Consider the following 16,577-nt stretch of genomic DNA (forward strand, 5'->3'; position numbering starts at 1 on the left):
ATAGGTTACTTCCGTATCTTGCCTAATGTAAATAATGCTGCAGTGAACATTGGTGTGCCTGTATCTTATCAAATTAATGTTTTTATTTTCTGCAGGTAAATACCCAGAAGTGAAATTGCTGGATTATATGGCAGTTCTATTTTTAATTTTTTGAGGAGCTTCCATGCTGTTCTGCATAGTGGTTGCACCAGTTTACCTTCCCACCAACAGTGCATTGGGGTTTCCCTTTCTCCACACCTCTGCCAACACATGTTATTTGTTTTCTTTTTGATGTTAGTCTTTCTGACAGGGGTGAAGTGGTGCCTCATTGTGGTTTTGATTCCCATTAGTGATGTTGAACATCTTTTCATGTGTCTGTTGGCCATCTGTATGTCTTCTTTAGAAAAATGTTTATTCATGTCCTTTGCCCATCTTTTAATTGGGTTGGCTGTTTTTTGACATTGAGTTGTATGAGTTCTTTGTGTATTTTGGATATCAATCCCTTACTATATAGGTCATTTGCAAATCTCTTCTCTCAGCCATTAGGCTGCCTTTTTATACTATTGATAGTTTCCTTCACTGTACAAAAACTTTTGAGTTGGATGTAGTTCCTTGTGTTTATTTTTGCTTTTGTTTCCCTTGCCTAAGGACACAGATCATATATATGTGTGTATATATATTGCTAAGACTGATGTCAAAGTACATACTGCCTATGTTTTCTCCTAGGGATTTTATGGTTTCAGGTCTTACAATTAACTCGTTAATTGATTTGGGGCTATTTTTGTATATACTGTGAGAAAGTAATCCAGATTGATTCTTTTGTATGTAGCTGTCCAGTTTCCCCAACATCATTTATTGAAGAAGCTGTCTTTTCTGCATTGTATATTCTTGTTTACTTTGTCATAAACTAATTGATTGCATATGCATGGGTTTAGTTCCAGGCTCTCTATTCTGTTCCACTAATCTATGTGTCTGTTTTTGTGCCAGTGCCATACTGTTTGGATTACTCTAGCTTTGTAGCACAGTCTGAAGTCAAGGAGTGTGCTACCTTCAGCTTTGATTTTTCTCAAGATTGTTTTGGCTATTTGAGGACTTTTATGGTTCCATACAAATTTCAGATTTATTCTAGTTCAGTGAAAAATACCATTGGCATTTTGGTGGGGATTGCATTGAATCTGTAGATTGCCTTCAGTACTATGGTCATTTTAACAATATTAATCTTCCAATCCATTAACATGATATATCTTTCCATTTGTTTGTAATGTCTTAAATTTCTTTCGTCAATGTCTCATTGTTTTCCAAGTACAGGTCTTCTACCTCCTTGATTAGATTCATTCCTAGGTAATTTATTCTTTTTGATGCAATTGTAAATGGGTTTTCTTAATTTCTCTTTCTGATAGTTTGTTGTCAGTGTATAAAAATGCAACAGATTTCTGTATATTAATTTTGTATCCCAAAATTTACTGAATTCATTTATTAGTTCTAATAGTCTTTTGGTAGCATCTTTAAGATTTTCTACATATAGTATCAAACTTAACAAATGTTTATTAATTAAATTAAATTAACCAACTGAACATTGATAGAGCTCCTAAATACTATGAGTATGCAAGAGAAAGGGAGGGCACAGATAGTCTCCAAGGATCAGGGTTAAATTAAAGAGATCAGACAATCACTGTGACCTTTTGATAACTCCTTTATTGGCCTATCAAATAGTTTCTCAGCCAAACACCTGCCTGGGATGGCTGCTTGGAAGGGGTCCCCAGAAAAATTCCTGAGAAGCAGAAAGGGAGTCACTGGCACCTGGAGCCAGAAAAAGGACCCAGAAAGACAGGAACAAGGACAGGAAAGGTGGGTCTGCTGACTGCCATGTTGCTGGGGCCTGGGACAGATGCCAGGATAAAACCCACAGATAGCAATTACATTCAGTACCTCTAGTGATGGAGAAAGTGCTCCCACCTCCACACTAAAGGCCACCCCTGGGAGCCTGCAGTAGAGAGGAGACACTTCCAGCTCAGCCCCATACTGCAGTGAAAAAGAGGGACCAGACTGAGTCTCCAGACTGACCAGCCTCCAGCTTGGGGACCAGGTGTCCATAAACTAGGAAGGAGAGGGCTGTCCTCTATAAATGGTGGGGCTGGTGCCGTAAAGGCCAAAGGAAACTGGGAGCAGGAGCTTACCACTACTCCCACACCTCACCAGCCTGGAGAAGAGGACGCAGTGGCTTGGTGTGGGGTCCACCCAGCCTACCCTTCCTCCAGAGACTTTGCCCAGGGATGCAAGTTGATGGCTGCCACAAGCTGGAGTCCACCCATCATTCCCAGAGTATATGGAATGCTCTCCATTGTAGCCTTGGTCTTCGGTCTAAATGACCAACAGAGCGTTCCAGTGATACACATGCCTGATGAGGTCTGAGGAAAGCATCAGACTTGTCAACACTCACTGAGTTTGAACTGAGATGCAGGCCCTGGAGCAACTTCTTTTCTGTGTGTCATCTGTGTTTAAGCCTTACTATTATAAGGTAATTAACTATGGTCATCCCCATGGTATAGATGAAGAGACTGAGTTTCACAGGAGTCAAGCGCTGTGCCAAAAGCCTCCCAGCCCAGGAGTGGCAGAGCCAGGCGTGGACCCTAGTCTGCCTAACTTCCCAGGCTTTGCTCTTGCTGTCACACCATTCTGCCTCCCAGATACTTTTGTGGCAGTGTATAAGGAAAAAAGAGCGTGATTACAGTAGCAGTCCGCTGGCAAACCTGGCACAGGCGCACTTGGGTGACACCATCGTAGAGAGAGAACACACACTCTGCTGCGGCAGGAGAGTTTAGCCCTGGGTCTCACTGAGTCACATGGCTGTAACTCACCGGTGAGACAACAATTTGTTTACCAAATCATTATGCACATAGCAAGCAGTGGCTGTCTAATTAACATGGCCATTGATGACTCTGTTAAAGGATAATGAAAGGTTTAATGGTTAGTGTTGCTGGTATAGAAAATTCCTACTTCTCCCAGAAGCCAATCTTTTTAAGTCCCTAGATTACTAGTAGTTTTACTATAGCATGGCTTTAAATTTGAATGTCTGTTGACATCCTCAGAGACTCCTGGGCAGCCAGGATGTCTCGTTGAGGACTAGAGGCGGCTGGATGTTCCTTGTCCACAGCTGGATGACGGATGATTCCAGGGTTTGCTCTTCAGTGACTGCTGTTTTCCCAGGTGCTTTGGAGAAGACGTGTGCATCAGCATCCCCGATGTGGACGCCTACGTGATGGTGCTGCAGGCCATCGAGCCCCAGATCACCCTCCGTGGCACGGACCGCTTCTGGAGACCTGCTGCCCAGTTTGAAAGCGCCAGAGGGGTGATCCTCTTCCCCGACATCAGGATCATGAGCACCATCGCCAAAGCCGAGGCCCCAGGTGACTTGAAGACCACAGGTACAGGTGCCTGCTAAGCGGGGCGGCGGGGAGGGCCTTAAGTTTCTCCATAAAGTATGATTCTTGACACATCACACTTCAGGATAACAGTCTCGTTCACCATAGCAGGGTAACTTATAATGGCAGAACAAAAACTCCTGCAAACAAGGCAGATGTATAACAGAAGGGAGCGTGTGGCTTAGCAAACGGCAGTACGCCCATGTAAGAGAGACGATCTTGGAGCGAAGGCACTTATGCTAAATGGTAAGTAAAAAAAAAAAAAAATGCCAAAAAGCGAATTACAGAGTATCTCCATGAAGAGTGATCTCAATTCTGGAAAGAAAAAAAAAACATAGAAAAATGCCAGGAAGTAAACGTACTTAATGCCAACAGTGATATTCTTGGAGGAGCAGGGAAAGAGCCAATTTGTTTCTGCTCCCCTTCACTTTTCTACAACTGCAGTATGTTCTAGAGTGAGCATGCATCATCTGGATAATCAGGAGAAAAGCTACAGAAGCACTAGGGAAAAAATACAGCTGCGTCTCAATATACACATTGTAAAAGTCTCATGCGGTAATGTTACCCTCAACTCTCAGGAAACTTGACAGTTGTTCTTTCCAACAGTTTGACTGGGGAGAGGGCTGTTCAGTAAAAGTAATTTGAATTATCTGCCAGGAAGAAATACTTAGTCACACTGAAAGCTACAGGATATTCAGCTGGTCTGGGGGAGAGGGACAGAAGGCTAAAGAAGGAGGGTGGACAAACCTGGGGCCCAAATCCATGGCAAAATACCAGTTTGAGAACTGTCCTTTGCTGCCTCCTCTAAGCCAATACATTCACTCTCCCTCTCCGCCTCCAAAAGCAGCTGCTAATGATGTGCTGTGCCCGGGGGCCTGAGTCCCTGAGGGCTGCTTCTGTAATAATCCTAATCACCCACTGCCTTGAACCACGCTGATCCCCAGCGACTGGGGTGCCCGGCAAGGCAGTGTTGTTGCACCTGTCTGGGCAGGGAGGTCTCCCAGTCACACTCCACAATGCACTAGGTCATGTCATTGTCCCTCTTTCCCGTATCTGTGGCTAAAGTCAGACAGAAAAAGGAAGGGCCTCTAACTGCGGGGATTGAAGCCAGAGCTGAGAGCGTCTGGATTTGTGAGGGCAGACATCAGCATACAGGCAACTCAGGGATAAGCAGTTATCTGGGTTCACATGTCACCTTCTGTTTGTGAGAGGTGCGTGCACACAGCCAAGGGTCCAGAGCTATTATCAGTATTTTTAAATTTTTACTCTTATCGTTGTTAGAATCATCATCATGATGGGTGAAGATTATTCTAAATTTCAACAAGCAGGCTGACGGCTTTTGGCACCAGGGACCCTCTCCAGCATCATCTTCTACCCTCCCCCCATTGACTCACTCTTTGGGCTGTTTCAGTACCAATGACGTGCAGACCCCTCTCTCTCGCGCGCTTCTGTGTTAGTTTACACCCTTACTCACGCTCTCCCCTCTGCCAGGAAGGTCCCTCTCCATCTTGTTCCCCATTATTGCTAACAGAAATCTACTTTCAACAATTCCTCCAGAAGGAATTGTCCCCCAGTCCCCCTGGCCCCAGACTGGTACTGTATACCTCCAACCACACCAGCGCTCCCTGTAACACACACTGTCTGGCCCTCGGTGGTGATTATCTGTTTATTAAACCAGACCAGGAGCTTCTCCAGGGCTCAGCTATGGTGGATTTGCCTCTGTGTCCCTGAGCCCAGTACAGCCCCCTCAGCCCAGTGGGAATCAGGGAAACTGCAGGTAGAAGACATTGCCCATGACGTGAGCAAGAGAGAATAAGGGGAAAATGGTAGGGCTGACATGCCCTGTCCCTGTGTGAGTAATCAGTCAGCCACTTCGGGACATGGGAGCAAGGATGACCCAACCTGACCTGACAAGCATATGACTCCGAAAAACTCAGAAACTACCAGGCCATTTGAATACACCATTATTAATGACAGATCTGGTTCAGTGTATACTGATGTGCTCTCAGATTTTGCCAATAATGCACAAAGCCATTGACATTGGCAAGCTTTTAAAAATTAAGCACACAAAATTATTTATCACAACCTATCTCTAGTGAGAGCAAAAAATATTTTTGGTATCACTAAAAACTTGAACGAAATAAAACAATTATTTAAAAGGGCGCTCATCTTTTGTCAATCCTTTTTAAATTTCTGCTTTCATAAATGTTTTGTCATGCACAAAATACACCCGTCCACTTTATAAATAAATATACTTATGTCTATGACCTCAGTTCACAAATGTTTTAATAAAGGGCTGGAAGATCCGTTTGAAGACCACCGGCCCAGAGGTTGAGATTTCACACACTGTGGAATCGGAAAGTCGTGGTTGCTGTCCCAGGTCCTCCGCTGCTGTCTGCGTAACCCCTCGGCAACCCACCCCACCTCCTGGACCTTCCACTCCCCCATCAGCCAAACGGAGTAATGACAGCACCCCCTGTGGTGTCTGTCTGTTAGGGTCTCATTTGCTGTGTGCCTGGACATCACAAGAACCCCATAAACACCAGTCATTTTTATTTTAAGGTAGGATTTTAATTTAGGACTGCCAATCTGTCCAGCATTCAAATACTCAGATATTCCTTTGGGAAACTTGGGGTCATTATATTAGGCAAGGACAGCTAGACTAACCAACAGCTTGCCAACTAGACCAACGAATTTACATAATTATTTAATTATATCAACTATGCAGCTCCGCTTGAGCAATGTGGAGTGATACTGCTCCAGGCCAGCCCCTGGGTCAGATACTGAGGAGTCGGTCATTAAAAGGGCACTTCTGCCCTTGAGAAGCTCAGGGTCTGCTCGGGGCGACAGATGCACAGCCCACTCCAACCTGGGGAAAGCTAGGAGAGCCTGGTGGGTGGGGCGCTCATTTCTGGTCCCAGATGAGAGCTATTGCTTGTTGAGCACCTGTTAACGGGCCTGTTTTCCATCCTCCCAAGACCCTTGACCTCTGTCTGGATGAGGGAACCGAAGGGTAGGGAGCGTCTCGAACACTCTATGGCTTCTCATAGCAGCGCCGGTATTCAGATTCACATCTTCTGACCGCTCTGTTCACGTTCTTCACACAAACCATGCCGCCCATGCCTGCACACCCATCCCAGCAGTGCAGGTGGTATTTGGGGTCTCACAGCCTCTTCTCCCAACTCCCCCTGAGCCTGGGGTGCAATCACACAGGAGGAGGATGGACCAGGGCCGTCTGAGCTGTCCTCACGCCTGCGTTTCCCATGTGTCTGTCTTCCCACAGCCCCCAGATCAGCAGTTTTAGAAGAAATGCTTCACAACTTAGATTTCTGTGACATTTTAGTGCTGGGAGGGGACTTGGACCCAAGACAGGAGTGCTTGGAGCTCAACCACAGTGAGCTCCACCAGCGACACCTGGACGCCACCAACTCCACTGCGGGCTACTCCATCTACGGTAAGGCCGTGCTCAGCCCTCCACCCGGTGGTCCTCTCCCAGGGCATCAGGAGTGTGACGGCAGCCCCATCTCCCATGGAGGTGGGTCAGGAGGGAACCCTTGACCTCGAAGCATGGACCTCTAGCCCCTCCTTTGGTGAGCTGTTCCTGCATCCTGAGGATTTGGTTTCTGTTCCACTCTGGGGAAATCGTCTGTAGAAATGAAGTGGATGCCTGCTCTTATGTTTGATTTCAGCAAGTATTACAGCAACATTTGGCAGATTGAGGCCAAACATCCTGGTCAGAGCTCAATCTATGTGAAAATTCTGTGCATCAGTTTAATTGGCTCCTTAGGACTTCTGCCTCGGCGTATTGTCTAAACACCTTGAGCTCTCGCCCTGGCCGAATCCGGGAGACCCACAAGCCCGAGCAGCCTGTTTCCCCACCTCCTCTTCTGCCTTCTTATGGCAGGTGTGGTCTCTTGGCACAGGTGTGGGCTCCATGAGCCGCTATGAGCAGGTGCTGCATCACATCCGCTACCGCAACTGGCGTCCGGCTGCCCTCGAGGCCCGGCGGTTCAGGATCAAGTGCTCGGAACTCAATGGGCGCTACACCAGCAATGAGTTCAACGTGGAGGTGAGTGAGCCCTGTGGTTGCAAGGGAAGCCCCTGCTCACCCATTCATTCCCTCATTTATGCAGGAGGATTGCGGCCACGGGTCCCCCTGCCGCTCCCGGTCAACGGCACCTCTCCCTGCTCTTCCCAGGTTGGCGTCCTCCATGAGGTCAGAGTCTCAGACAAGGAACACGTCAGCCACCTTATCGTGCAGCCACCCTTCCTCCAGTCGGTCCACCACCCCGAATCCCAGAGTAGCATCCAGCGTAGTTCAGGTAGGTCACCTGGGAGGAGGGACCTCAGAACATCAGATGGTCACTGTGACTCAAGACCATCCACTAAACAATTAGGGTGCAGGAGCCATAGGGGCCCAGGACTGAGGGAGGTGCCAGGCAAGCCTGGCTCTGAGGCACTCACAGCCTCAGCAGGGAGTCAGTCAAGTCCACGGGAAAGTTACAGGCAGTATATAACAACAGATGGTCGTACAATGGGCTAGGGTAAAATTTTGCAAGTCATTTTAGGCCCAACTCAAAGGTACATGCTGTACGGAGCCGAACCCCTCACAGATGCTCACACACTCACATGTACTGTATGGCAGCCTCCTATCTTTACTTCTGTTCCAGCACTTGCCATGTTGTCTTACTGTCTGGCGGGCACTTCTGTCTGTCCTGACTGAACTCCACAGTTCCTGGTTCTCGGAGGAGCGGAGGGAACTCTTGGGGAGGGGGGAGTGAGAGGGGCAAAGCTTTTCATACTTTGATGAAAAAAGCAAGAGATAAAAATTGTGCATTTATTGAGCACATACTATGTGCCTTTGGGGAAATTCACATAGATAATTTCATTTACTCACAACTACCCATGGGGTAGGAACGATTAAGTCTATTATATAGGTGACAAGAGTGGAGCCCCGACAGAGGAAGGCGCTGACCCAGAGTTCTCCAGCTGGGAAGTGTAGGGCAGATGTTAACCTACACGTGGATGTTTCATGCATGCTCCATCCCAAGTGAGCGAGTCCTTTGCTCACCACATCATGTGAATTCCTTTCTCGTTCCAGTGGTCCCAAGCATCGCCACAGTGGTCATCATCATCTCCGTGTGCATGCTAGTGTTTGTCGTGGCCATGGGCGTGTACCGGGTCCGGATCGCCCACCAGCACTTCACCCAGGAGGCTGAGGCTGCCAAGGAAGCCGAGATGGATTGGGACGACTCTGCGCTCACTATCACAGTCAACCCCATGGAGGTGATCCTCCCACAGGGGCTGGGAGCTTGACGCGGGACGCCTCTCCTCCACTTAGCTCCATCCTCCCTGTGCCGGAAGCCCTGCCCAGCTAGCCCAGCCCCACCGCTCCTTCCCTCCCTCCCCTGGGCTCCTCTAGCCCTCTCAACCTGAATGGATCATTCTTTCCCACCAACTGCATTCACAGATTAAAAATGTGTGAATTGCTCTCACCCAACAAACAGAACCAAACATTTCTTAAGTCAAGCAGCCATGTGGTGTCTGTCCCTTGCCTCCCGCGTAGGATTTAGCTCAGAGCTGACTCACACTTAGGGACTCACTATTGAATTTTTGATTAACTAACAGTATAAATGAGATGGCTTTGCTCCGTCTGCCTGCGGAGCTCACTTAAAGGCTCAGAATAGGTTAATACAAAAATATAGAAGTAACACCTGCCATTTCTTGAGCCCCCATTATGCCAGGCTGCCCAGGATGCTCAGTATACACCACCTCATTTGATCATCTCAGCAACCTGTGAAGTGGGAGTCACCACCCTCATGTACCAAGGCAGGGCCAGCTCAGAGAGGGAAGGTAACGTGTTCAAACTTATGTAGCTGGTAGTGGCAGCACCGATATCCAAACTCATGGCTGTCTGATTCCAAAGTTCTTATCTTCCCAGTTAGCCACCAGCCACCCAGATCCACCCATGAGTGTCCAAGACCCCTAATCAGGACATACAAATATCAAGAAAGCCACTTCCATCTTGCCCTTTGGTCCGCCCATGGGTGCTGGGGTAAGTAGGGGCAGGACCAGGAAAGCAAAGGGACATTGGCCAGCAGGAGGCGCCACTGAGGAATGACAAGAAGATTATCCCAGCCAATCCCCAGCCCTCACCTGGCCCCGTGCTCCCATTTCAGAGCCAGCGTGTGCAGGCATCTCAGTTCCTCCCAGCCTCTGCCGTAGGCATAGTGCTGAGCACACCCCTGTGGGGACTCCAGAATTTCTGCCCTCAAACTGCTGAGCCTTGGGTATGGGAAGCAAGATTGTGGTGCTTGGAGTGGTCTGTGTACCTGGCCAGAGTGTGCCTACTGAGGGTTCACCTGGTGATGCCAGAGGCCAGGGAAGCAGAAGCAGGGAGAGCCTTTGGGGCTGGAGTGTCTGGGGAAGATTTCTTGTTACCTAAGGGAGGCCTTGAAGAATGGGTAGGATTTGGGGGAGGCAAAGGTAGAAGAGAAAACATTCCACAGAGGGCACACAGCCAAGCGTGGGCACACATCTTTTACGGCTGATTCATCGACTCAAAACATAAATCCAGAAATACGATTTGGCTGGAATCATCAAAAAGCTGGAGCGAGGGGAAGGGACTGGAAAAGCGTGAAGTAGAGTTTAAGGACATAAGTCGGGGGGTGAGGAACAGGTATGCAAAATGAGGACCATGAACTGTGTCCTTCCCAAAGGAATAATTTGAGGGGCAGCACACCTGAGTCTTGGCTGAGAAGACCTTCTGCTCCCCAGAGATGTCATTTTCCCCCTGGAAAAGGGGACAAGCTTAAATGCCTTTCCCTCACTGAGAAGCAATGCACTTAAGGCTTGGAAAGTGCCATATAGACAGGTTCCAGAAATGCCAGAAAACAAAGCCTTGGCCTGAGAGGCCCACTGGATGATGGATGGGGATGGCTTCAATATCCAATATTTAAAACACAGCAATTTGCCTTACGTTCATGTCTTGGAATTTGCTATTTCTTGTCTCTGTCCCTAGCCCTCTGATTTGTCTCTCACTGGAGGACTTCCCTTCCAGAAAGAGCATCTCCCGGCCCAAGGGCTTAGCATTAAGGGAAGGAGTTCCCCGGGGCCCTAAATGTTTCCTTCATGGAGGGAGAAGCATAAACCTCCAAGTGGCCCCTGCTTGGCCCCTGATGAACGCCCCCTTCTCTCCCTGACATCCAGAAACACAGAGCCCCAGGGCATGGGGACGAGGAGACTGAGGAGGAGGAGGAGGAAGAAGTTGAGGAAGACGTGAGCTCCGGTAGCAGCGACTCTGACGACAGCGACGAGGAGGAGGAGGAAGGGGTGGGCAGGGGCAGACGCGGGCAGGGCGGAGCCAGGCAAGCCCAGCTGGAGTGGGACGACTCCACCCTCCCCTACTAGTGCTGGCATCTGCGCCCACCTACCTGTCCCTTTTCTAAGCCCCACCCGATGTCTGTCTATCACATAATAGCCTCTGATTTCTATGACAGGTCTGGGCAGGCCCTCCCCAGTGTCCTGGGGCCTACCCTTAATGCCGTGGGCACACCCTGTGTCCCAGCCCTGGGGCGGTTCCAAGAAGCCCAGTGGCAGCATCGGTGGGGACTTCAGGGTGGACTTCGTCCTGTAGCCCCCACTTCTCCTGCCCTGGGCTCACCCAGCATCGTGGCAGCAGATCTGTGGAGTTCTACCTTCGCTCTTCCCTGCGGGGGAGAAGGTCAGCCTTTCTGTCGCTCGCCTGCCCAGCCTCCACATTCCCAGGCCCTTAGGTTCCAACCCACTGTGTGTGCACCTGACTCAGTCACCTCTCCCCACAGACCGCCAGGTCCTCCTTACCTGGCTCTCCAGGCTGCTTCCTACAGGCAGGGTGGTCAGACTCCACACACGCAGGTCCACATCCTCAACACTTCAAAAGAATGACCTTACCAAGGCAGACCCGTTTACAGGGGAAGGTTCACGTGGGCTACACACACACACACACACACGCACGCACGCATGCACGTGCATGCACGCACGCACTCTCCCATCTTGGAGAGCCTTTCCCTTTGTCTTTCTGAGGCCACAGAAGCTTATATGAAAAGTCCAAAACCAAGACTAGGTCCTTGGCTACAGCAGGGCCTGGTTCTGGCCAAAGCTCTAAGAACCTGCCTTCCTGGCAGCGGCTGAGACCCGCGTGGCTGCCCTGCTAGGGGCTCCCACTCCATGACACCACGGGGGCCAGGAAGCACTCCACACAGACGCTGCCCAGGGCCGTAGCCCTGACAAACTGACAGCCAGGGATCAGAAGGAGAGGCTGATGGCATGACACGGCCAGTTTCCATGGCAGACACAGACTGGGTGACAGGGATGGCTGGGCGTCCCCAGGGCCAGAGGGTGGCTCCGGGGCTGACTAGGCTGTCATCGCCTAGTTCTAGGGTCTCTCATCCCCCGTTTCACAGTTTTGCTTCTTGAGAAGATACACTCCTTTTGGATGTATCGAAATAAGTATGAACTTCAACGAGTCTAAAATAATGAGTTTGGAGAGTTAACTGCTAGAAATTAGAAGCATATTTGCCATAACAGCTTCCTCTTTCTTCTTCTCATAAAAGGAGCAATGCTTTGCGTGGAGGGTAAATATATCCAAAACCTAGTTTCTTCCTTCTTTCTTTCCTTCCTTCCTTCTTTCCTTCCTTTCTTTCTTCTTTTTTAGTAAGGAAATCTTTTCCATCTCCATCTTAACATGGATACTTAGGGAGGAGAATTGTTGCTATGGTAACTGGTCTGTGGTCTTTTGTGGTCAAGAGAATAGCAGGCAAGAATTAGGGCCACTATAGGACTTCCATGAGGCGCCAAGAACATCTTTGTTTCGAATGTCTTGGGCTTTGTCCTCAGGATGTATGGTCTGTCCCAGCCCCTCCCACATTGGCTCCGCACAGGCACAGAGCTGGTCCCAGGCATTCAGATTCAAAAGAAAGTTCAGAATCTGTTCATTTTACTCCCTGAGTCACTGAATCAGTGAGACCTTAAGCAGGGGGACTGCTGTCAATGTCCTCTGGTTTGATCTCCACCAAATGAGCATCCATGACAGGCCTTTGCAGCCTTCTGATTCAAGGAGACCACCTTGTGCAGCTTTTTCCATCACCTAAAGTGTTTTTTGCCCCATTCGTTCCTTTGAGCCTCACAATAATCCTGTGAGGTAGCTGGGACATCTACTGTTATGATGAGTCAACTGAGGCTAAAGATTCAACATCTTGATCAGAGTCATTCCAAGGTATAGGCAAGACCGTGCTCCCCACCGTCCACTCCTGGCCCAGTGCCCACCAGCCTGAATCTACCTACGTTCCTATTCATGCAGCTCACAGGTATTGTTGAAGACCTACTATGTGCTAAGCGCTCTACCAGTAGCTGTGGGCAAGGGGACTTGCTAGTTGCCGAGGAGAAATGATCAGGCATAGAAGTTATACAGGAGACAGATGCAGAGGGAGAGAGAGGAGAGGTCACAGGAAGAAAGGGGATCTGTTCACAATCCCAACCCATGCTCTTACTTTCCCCTCCTTAGGAAAAAATGCCAGCAGAAGTTTGGGGTTTTATATCCATTGAATGGAAATAGACACTTTTGTGAATTTTCCCAATCAAATAGCTCTTTTCTCTCAGGCTGTGTCTGCACATTTACAAGGAGAAAATCTTGAATTTTTAGTCCTCACAATCCCCTTAGTTAAATAAAAAGAGATTCTTCAGTCATTTAGACTGACTTAAATATTTTAAATCAAAATCCAGAATTCTCCCAAAATTATGGCAGTAAAATGAATATCTTCTTTATATGTTTAAAAGCCAATTCTTTTTGAGTTGGTGATTTAAAATATTTAAGGCTGGTATGCATGAGAGATTTTTCTTCTGCTAGGTCTTTCTTTCGGTTTGGCTGGGCATGGGAAGTGGTCCTCGAGCCCTCTGCTGCCTCCGACGGCTGCATCACAGTCACGGCTGAGTGAGCTGTTTGGGGCATGTGAAATCATTTTATGTTGTGGGGGCTTGGATGGGGGTAGGGAGCAGGTGGCAGTGGCATGTGGCCAGGACAGCAGAGTTGCCTCATTTGTGACTGGACTCATACAGAGAGGGGCAACGGAGTCAAGTCAGAGCCCTCCCCATCAGCTCCTGCCAGGGTGGTCACTCTGCATGCCAGCCCCGAGGACGAAGCACTTGAAATGATGCTGCTGGGTCAGTGGGCATGTAGAGTGCTCCAACAGCCTCCTCATCACCATGGGTGAGAACAAGAAGGGGCGGTGATGCACAAGTAGCAGAAGCTTTGGGGGAGCCTCCAGGTGAGCAGTGAGTAATGTCACTTGCTCTCTAGCGGGGATTCTAACCACAGGTGAAAACGTCATTAATCAGCCCAATGTTTTCCAGGCTCCACCTGCTGGTATCTGGGAACCAAAATTCCCCAGATGGCCAGATACCCAGTGGTCTCTCACCTAGACAGCAGCAGCAGCAGATGCAGATTTGTACCCGGGAGGCACAGCTGATCGGTTTGGCCGCAGGCCAGACCATGGCTTATCTCGCCAAGTGGATGACCAGATCCTGCTCTCTGCAGGCTGAAATAGATAGGCTGAAATCTCTCACATGACTCAGGTGACTGGGAGGAAGAGAAAGAGGGGGAGGAGATGGAGAAGATCAGGACAGAATGAGTTGCCCTAGTGGAGGAAGGCAATCAGCTAGTTGGTTATCTGTCTTAAAGAAATACTACAAGTGTATTCTTGTAGGCTTAATCAAATGCTATAAATCTGAGCAACGCCCCAATTCATCTAGTTACCAAAAATGTGATGTCAGTGGGTTCTGCTTTCACTAGCTCTTTCTTGAACATAGGCAATCATCCTATCAAGCAGGGCTTAGCCCACACTTCTTTGCATGTAGCAAGGGCTGTGCCCGGTGGCTCCGGACTCTGTAGGGAGAGGGCTCCTGGAGGGAAGGCAGTGTCCCCCATTCCTACACATACGGCAGGCTCAGGGACTGGCAAACTTCACCTGCAGAGGCCTTTGCAGACCACGTGGTCTCTTGCAAGTATTCGACTTGACCACTGCAGCATGAAACCAGCCGCAGACAATATACTTAAATAAATGGGTATCGCTGCATCCCCCCAAAACTTTATTCATGACCACTTAAAAAAAGCAGGCAATTCAAATTCAGATTATTGTCACATGTCACAAAATGTTATTATTCTTTTGATTTTTATTTTCAGGCATTTAAAAACAAAGAAACCTGTCTGAGCCCACAGGACTTACAAAAACTAGCAGCCGACCAGAGTTGGCCTGTGGGCTACAGTTTGCACCTCTCAACCATGCATGTGTGGAAAGCAGCCCTCTGTCTGACAAGGAAAGCAGATTACTGCCGTAGGCCCGCCCATCCACAACCCAGTGGTCTTTGCCTCCCAAATGAACAGCAAACAACTCCACAGTGCTTAATTAAACTGTTTTAAAAATCTATGTTCAAAGTGGAAAACAGAAACAAAACCCCCCAAAATCCTTGTCCCTTGCTGAATTGACTCAAATGCAGGCAAGCATTCTTCAAGAGCTAAAAGCCTTGGATCGAGGAACTGGCTGATCGCTGAGCACAAACCCCACTGAGCTGAGGGCCAGCTCCCAGGGCTCACACTGCCCCCCAGTACCTCAGCCCGTAATGATTTCTAAGCAGGAACGTTCATTATCTCAAGACTGATTTCCATTCAGTCCTGCTCATGCCGTCGCTCTAAAAATGATCGTAAAGACTTGTGACTGTTTGAATCGATAGCAACGTAATGAGTAGAAAGCCCGACCCCGCATACTTCAAAATTAGCAATCTCCTTGGCCGTGCGATTCAACGTTAGCCAGAGGAAGAAGAGGACTTTCTTTTTAACCATTCCCTCATTTAAATTAACCAAATCGATTTTACCAAGAAAAAAAAAAAGTAAGGGAGCTGGTCTAATCCTTTGAAAGAATTTAGTGCAAAGTAGATGCTTCTCAGGTAAGATCATTCTGAGGCCTTTGGGGGATCCCGAAAGCCTCCTGCGATGTGCTCTGGTAGGCTACAGATGCTCCACCATCCTCTATCTGCATCAGACATTTATCAAGGCTGACAAGCCAAAGCCCTGGGCACAATTTAATTTTCATGTAACCACTTTTTGTTGTCCAGCTGTAGGCAAGGGAAATGTGTAATGAAAGTTTTGAAGTCTACTCCAGCACCTTCATTTCCCTGCTTTGATTTGCTTTACTTTATAAATTCATTCTGCACCTTCTTTATAGATCTGGCTCTAGTTTTCCTTTGGCACCAACTGGAAAGAAGAGTTGGCTTGCTAAGGGCTGTGGGTTAGAAGCCAAACTTGGCTCTCCCGGAGACACAAAAAGAGACAGAAGATGTTACCTCCACCAGCGCCCCAGAAAGCAATCAGACACCCCCTGTATGCCATTCGTGAACAGATGGGATTCTGTGTTTGCAGCTCTGTTCCATGGAATGCAGCAAACCCTTGCTCAGCGCCCGTGGTGTACCAGGCCTCGTGCCAGGAACAGGAGAAGGAGGATGGATGAGACGTGGCCCTGCCCGTGAATATCTCCTGGTCTTGCGAGCTGCTGGGATGTTTCCTTTGCCCTGTTGGAGGCTGTCCATGAGCAGTCAGGACTGTGGGGGCAGAAGTCTGGGGTTGGGAGAGGGGGGATAAATTCACTGGGCAGCTCTCTGCTCTAAGTCAGGTGGTAGGTGTGATTCTGGGAGTCCTGCCACACATTTCTGAGGCCACGTGGAGAGATCTCTAGGGAAGCAGGCAATGCTTCTCTACGTGTTTCTAATTCCACCCCAGTTCCCTTGTAGACAGAAGCCCATCACCCTGCCTAGTGGGCAGAAATAACATGGCGGATGGCTGAGATTCAGTGGAAACCAGCCAAAGCAAGTTCTTAATTATAAACAACAGGCAGCCAGACGTCGGAAGTTAGAAAGGGTAACCCAGGTCCAGGGGCCAACGTGAGCCAAGGCCCACAGCCACAGGACAGCCTGATGTAAAAAGAACCCCTGGGAGGCCCTGGGTCAGAGCTGAAGAGGGAGGAAGGGCTGACTCTGGAGGACCTGCCACAGGTTCACACCCGACCCTGTGGAGCCCAGCTTCTCCAGGTGTCCTTGGACCAGAGCAGCCGCATCACCTGGAGACAAGTGAGAAATGCAAATTCTCGG

At 48.8% G+C, this 16,577-nt stretch overlaps 1 protein-coding gene across 4 annotated transcripts in view; it reads left to right on the plus strand.

Annotated features, from left to right (window-relative positions):
• Window positions 1–15,781, plus strand: part of CLSTN2 (calsyntenin 2) — a 593,109-nt gene extending 577,328 nt beyond the window's left edge. For 2 of the 4 annotated variants that reach the window (XM_031677155.2, XM_072958354.1), the window contains exons 12-17: window positions 3,187–3,404; window positions 6,685–6,855; window positions 7,325–7,470; window positions 7,600–7,723; window positions 8,503–8,687; window positions 10,611–12,008. In XM_031677155.2, coding sequence (XP_031533015.2) covers window positions 3,187–3,404; window positions 6,685–6,855; window positions 7,325–7,470; window positions 7,600–7,723; window positions 8,503–8,687; window positions 10,611–10,811 — 1,045 coding nt within the window. In that variant the 3' untranslated portion in view covers window positions 10,812–12,008. Of the gene's footprint in view, window positions 1–3,186; window positions 3,405–6,684; window positions 6,856–7,324; window positions 7,471–7,599; window positions 7,724–8,502; window positions 8,688–10,610; window positions 12,009–14,619 lie in introns of those variants that run through there. The other 2 variants (XR_012071294.1, XM_072958352.1) reach the window with 2 other exon arrangements.
• The last annotated feature ends 796 nt before the right edge of the window (window positions 15,782–16,577 follow it).

The sequence above is a fragment of the Vicugna pacos genome, chromosome 1 (assembly GCF_048564905.1).
Source record: "Vicugna pacos chromosome 1, VicPac4, whole genome shotgun sequence".
Taxonomy (NCBI): domain Eukaryota; kingdom Metazoa; phylum Chordata; class Mammalia; order Artiodactyla; family Camelidae; genus Vicugna; species Vicugna pacos.